The 5,065-nt window shown below is 48.8% G+C and overlaps 1 protein-coding gene across 1 annotated transcript; it reads left to right on the top strand.

Annotated features, from left to right (window-relative positions):
- The first annotated feature begins 836 nt into the window (after nt 1-836).
- Nucleotides 837-1,499, top strand: LOC138190612 (uncharacterized). The gene has a single exon (XM_069134363.1). It carries the CDS (start codon nt 837-839, stop codon nt 1,497-1,499), a length of 663 nt encoding a protein of 220 aa, XP_068990464.1.
- The last annotated feature ends 3,566 nt before the right edge of the window (nt 1,500-5,065 follow it).

Here is a 5,065-nt window from a genome sequence, read left to right as displayed (position 1 = left end):
CCCATGCGCCGTTGATCACCAGAGTACGATATCGGTGATAACGATCATTCTTCTATCCAGGACGAACAGTTCAAAAAAAACCACAGGAACCCTCTAAAACCAGGAGAAGCGTGTCAAAATGTGATAAACTTGAAGCAATAAGCAGCGTGCTTAGATCTGCAAAATACTAAAGAGAGAGAAGGACTTCCATTTCCGGTTTGGATGTGAGTGTCTGGTGTGAGATCTTTCTCCTGTGTAAGTGGAAAGGCGAGAATTAGCGGAATAGAAAAGGTAAGGAGAGAAGGAAATAGGGCAGAGAAGCAGCGGGGAGGACCAGGACGGGCTGACGATTGAAGGGAATAGGGAGGCAGGAGCAGAAGGGACGGACAGGTGAGAAAAGGGTGAGAGTTGTTTGAGGTTAGTTGGAGCGAGCGGCGGACGGCAGGGGGGAAAGATAATATAGAAGAATAGGCGGGGACATCTAGGGAGCAGGAAGGATAGAGCAGCGACAGATGGGCGGCAGGCAGATAAGGTGGGGAGCGGTGGCGGAACGAAAGAATATGAGCAACGCGGGTGGCCAGAAAGAAGGGGCAAAGAGAGTAGAGGCGGAGAAAAAGAAAGGGCGGCCGGGTGTAGTAGCAGCGATAGGGAGGTAAAGGAGTCATAGCTTGGGATCGGCGATGACGGTGATAGATTTATGAAAAAGAAAGCGGGAGAAGGTAGCGGAAAAAGGGGAGGAGGGTGCAGATGAGATACAGGAGAGAGAAAGAGCATTTGGGAAAAGCAGGAAAGTTCACCGGTCGCCAGAGGGCAAGGCAGGGGAGGAAGGGCAGGAAGAGGGAGGGAGTATACAGGATATGCTAAGGTTGATTAGAGAGGAGTTGAAGATATGGCTAGAGGAGGTCAAAGGGCAAGGAAGCGGGCTCAGGGAAGAAATGGAGAAGATTAAAGGGGAAATGACTAGAAGGGAAGAGCAGTGGGAAGTAGAGAGGGGGAAGATGAAGGAAACAATAAGGGACCTAGGTAAAAGATTAGAAGAGGTAGAGGGGAGGAGAGAGGGGAAGATGAAAAGGGTAGAAGAAAGGCTAGAAAAATTAGAAAAGAAGCGGGTAGAAGGTGGGGGGGAAAAAGTAGGGACAGGGGAACGCAGAAGTAGTGCAGGCAGCAATAGAGAGGTTAAAAGAGATGGAGTGGGCCATAGAGAGGAAAGAAAGGCAACAAAGAAGGGGAAATATTGTATTGAGAGGAGCGAGAATAGAGAAGGTAAGGGAAAAAGAATGGTTGAAAAAGATTATGCAGGTGATAGGGGTAGAGGTCGAGGTAACGGATATGTGGGAGGTAGGCGCAAGAAAGGGTGGAGAAAAGGGGATATAGATAGCAAGGCTAGGGAACAGGGAGAAAAAGAGCCAGGTAATGGAAAGAAAAAGTCTACTGAAAGGGAGAAAGGAGAGAATAGAAGAGGATCTCACCTGGGCAGAGAGGAAAATGAAGTGGTATTTGAGGGAGATAGCAGCTATTGAGGAGAGAAGGGGAAACAGAGTAAGAATAGGGTATGCAAAGATTTGGATAAAAGGGAAAATGTGGAAGTGGGATGACATAGGACAGGTGCTTAGGGACGGTTCAGGGAGAGAGAGGGAAGAGGGGCGAAAAGTAGGGGAAGGTGATAGGGATGGGACAACGAGCGACGAAAGGCAAGAGGGAGGTATAGAGGCACAGGCCGGGGGACGTAGGGAAAGGCAGTCTGGGAATGGGCAGTGGGGAGGGGCAGAGGCAGGGGGGGCGGGAGAGAAAGAGGAGAGCGAGGGGAGGAGGTGAGACGGAAAGGGAGGGTTGGAGAGTAGTTTTCTGGAATGTCGCAGGGCTTGCTAGAAAGGACGAAGATTTTTGGAGGGGTCTAAGGGAGTGGGATGTGATATTTTCAATGGAGACATGAACAGAGAAGAAGGGGTGAGAAAGGATTAGGAATGAGTTGCCGGCAGGGTATGAATGGGAAGTACAGTATGCGGTGAAAAGAAATAGGAAGGGAAGAGCAATAGGTGGAATGCTGTCAGGGGTAAGAAAGGAGATAGTCAGCGGGGAGGGAGGGAGAGTAAAGGTGAATAAGGGGATGATAATAAGGAAAATAAGTGTAGGGGGAGAAAAATGGCTGGTAATAGGAATATACGTAAATGGGGATCTAAGAGAGTAGATAGGGGAATTAAAGGAGCAAGCAGAAGAGGCAGATGAAGGAACAAAGTGCTAGCGGGGGGCGATTTCAATGCCAGGACAGGGCAAGAGGGGGAAGGATGTTGGGGAGAAGGAGAGGAGGAGAGTAGGAGTAGGAAATCAAAGGACAGGAAAATAAACTCAAAAGGTAAGCAGCTGGTGCAATTTTTGGAAGAGACAGGATAGGCAATAATGAATGGGTACATAGAGGGTGATGAGGAGGGAGAATTTACGTATGTAGGAGGGGCGGGGGTGACGGTGATAGATTACCTCGGAGACAGCGAGGTAAGGGATAGGATCAAAAGGATAGAGATTGAGGATAGGATTGACTCGGACCATCACCCAGTAAAGGTGTGGATGAGGGGGAAAGTGGCTAGGACAAGGAAGGGAAGAAGGGTAGGGGAAACTAGTAAAGGGGACCGGACCGAGGAGGGTAGGATGAGGTTTAGAACGGGGGTCAAATGGGAGGGGGTAGAAGATGCGGATGTGGCTAGGAGATAGAAAAAAGAATAGAGAAGTTTAGAAGAGCTTTAGAGGTAGGAGGGAGGGGGAGGGAAGTAAAAAAGGGTTGGTGGGATGAGGAATGTAGGCGAAAGAAAGCGGAAGTTAGGCAGAATCCAAGGAACTGGAGAAAGGGGGAGGGGAAAGGGGAAGCGTATAGAAAGGAAAGAAGGGAATATAATGAGCTATGCGAGGAGAGGAAAAAGAAAGAAAATGAGGGATTCATAAAAGAGGCAGCGAAAGCAGGGACAGTAAGCAAGGTATGGGAGATAGTTAATAGGGAAAGAAAGAAGTGAAAGAGGGTAAATGAGGAAATAGGCGAGCAGGAGTGGAGGGATTATTTCATGGGATTATTAGCGGAAGTGGAGAACAAGGTAACAGAAGACGGGGCGACAGCAAATAGGAAGGGGGACGGGGAAGAGGAGATGCAGCGGGAAGAAATTAGAAAGGTTATAGAAAAGCTGAGGGACGGAAAGGCACCAGGGGGGGATGGAATAGTTAGCGAGGTATGGAGGTATGGGGGGGAAGAGATGGAGCAGTGGGTATGGAAAACATGTAGTAGAGTTTGGGTGGGGGAGGGCTGGACGGAGGATTGGAGAGAAGGATTGATAGCGCCAATAGTAAAGAAGGGGGAGGGGAAAAGGGTAGAAGAGTATAGGGGTCGACGTTGATGCCAACATTATATAAGGTGTATGCGATGGCACTAGCGGAAAGGTTAGAAAGAGAGGTAGTGGAGAAGGAGATGATACCACATAATCAAACTGGCTCCAGGAAAGGAATGGGCACAATTGACAACGTGTATGTGCTGAACTATTTAATCAATAGACGGGTGGGAAGGGATAGGGGAAAGATGGCGGCGTTCGATTCGGTGGACAGGAAGGTGATGTAAGAGACTATGGAAAGATGAGGGGTGAGGGAAGGGCTAAGGCTAAGGATAGAGGAAATTTACAAAGAAACAAAGAGTCGGGTGAGGAGCGGGGGAAAGGTAGGAGAGGCGTTCTGGACGGCGAGGGGGGTAAGGCAGGGGTGCCCGCTCAGTCCACACCTATTCAACCTGCCGCTGGCAGATTGAGAAGAGGAAATGGGGAGAAGGAGAAGGGTTGGAGGGGTGAAGTTGACTGGCAGCAGGGTATGGACGTTAGCGTATGCTGACGATATAGTGCTACTAGCGGAGCGTGAAGAGGAGATGGAGGTAATGACTAGGAAGTTAGAAAGATATATGGATAGGAAAAGGCTGACGGTAAATGTAGGGAAATCAAGGATCATGAGATTTAGGAAAGGAGGTGGCAAAAAGAAAAAAATAGATTGGAGAAAGAAAGGGAAAAGGAAAGAGCAGGTTAAAGAGTTTAGCTACTTAGGGTATATAGTAAAGTGCAATGGGGGACAGGAAGCACACGTGAAAGAGAAAGTATGGAAGGCAGGGGTAGTAATGAGGCAAGTATGGGGGATAGGAAGAAGAAGGTTTGGGAGGGATTGGGAAAAAAGAATTTGGTTATTTGACAGGCTAGTATGGACGGTAATAGAGTACGCATCATAGATATGGGGGTGGAGGGAGTGGAGGGCGGTTGGGGCGGTACAGGATAGATTTTTGAGATGGACGTTAGAAGTGGATGGGCGAACACCGGGATAGTCAGTAAGGGAGAAGCTACAGAGGGAGAAGCTAGGGATTAGGGCAGGGAGAAGGGCATGGAATTTCGAAAGGAAGATGGAAAGAGGGGAGGGTAGCGAGTTAGCTAGGAGATGCTGGGAAGAGATAAGGGAAAAGGTAGAAGTTAGGAGGCAGGCATAGAGATAGGAAAGAGAAAGAGAAAGTTTCTTTGCGGAAAGGGGAGCAGCGAGTAGAGAGGTAGTCGCGAGAAGGGAGAGGGGAGAGGTGGTTTTTAGGGAAATAGAGAAGAGAGAGAGGGAAGAACAGAGAAAAGAGAAGTAGGAGAAAATAGGGCAATCCAGATACAACAGATGGTACAGGTTGATGAAAGGAGAAGGGAAACCAGGCTATCTGGGAAAGGGCTGGGGGGAAAAGTGGTGGACCAGGGTGGCAAGATTCAGATTAGGAAGCGAGATGAAGGAGGCAAGGTACTGGGAAGAAGAGGAAAAGAGAAGATATAGGGTGTGCGGGGGGGAGGAGGAAACATGGGAGCACGTATGGGAAAGGTGCGTGGGATGGGATAGAAGGGGGGAAAGCTGGCAGGAGGTGGTAAGGGAGATGTTAGGTGAGGAGGGGGTGGTAGAAGTCTGGATGAGAGAACTGGAAAGGATCAGGAATGTACGAGAGAGTGAAAGAGTGAGAGATGAATGGGGAACGGAAGTCGAGTAGGATAACGACGAATAGAGATTAGAATAAGGTAAAATAGGATAAGTTCAAGTAAAGATAAGGATA

Source organism: Neodiprion pinetum, chromosome 3 (genome assembly GCF_021155775.2).
Source record: "Neodiprion pinetum isolate iyNeoPine1 chromosome 3, iyNeoPine1.2, whole genome shotgun sequence".
Lineage (NCBI taxonomy): Eukaryota > Metazoa > Arthropoda > Insecta > Hymenoptera > Diprionidae > Neodiprion > Neodiprion pinetum.
This window is presented reverse-complemented; position numbering and strand designations above follow the sequence as displayed.

Coding starts and splice junctions, on each gene's coding strand:
- LOC138190612 (XM_069134363.1), top strand. CDS start 837: ATGCTAAGGTTGATTAGAGAGGAGTTGAAGATATGGCTAGAGGAGGTC.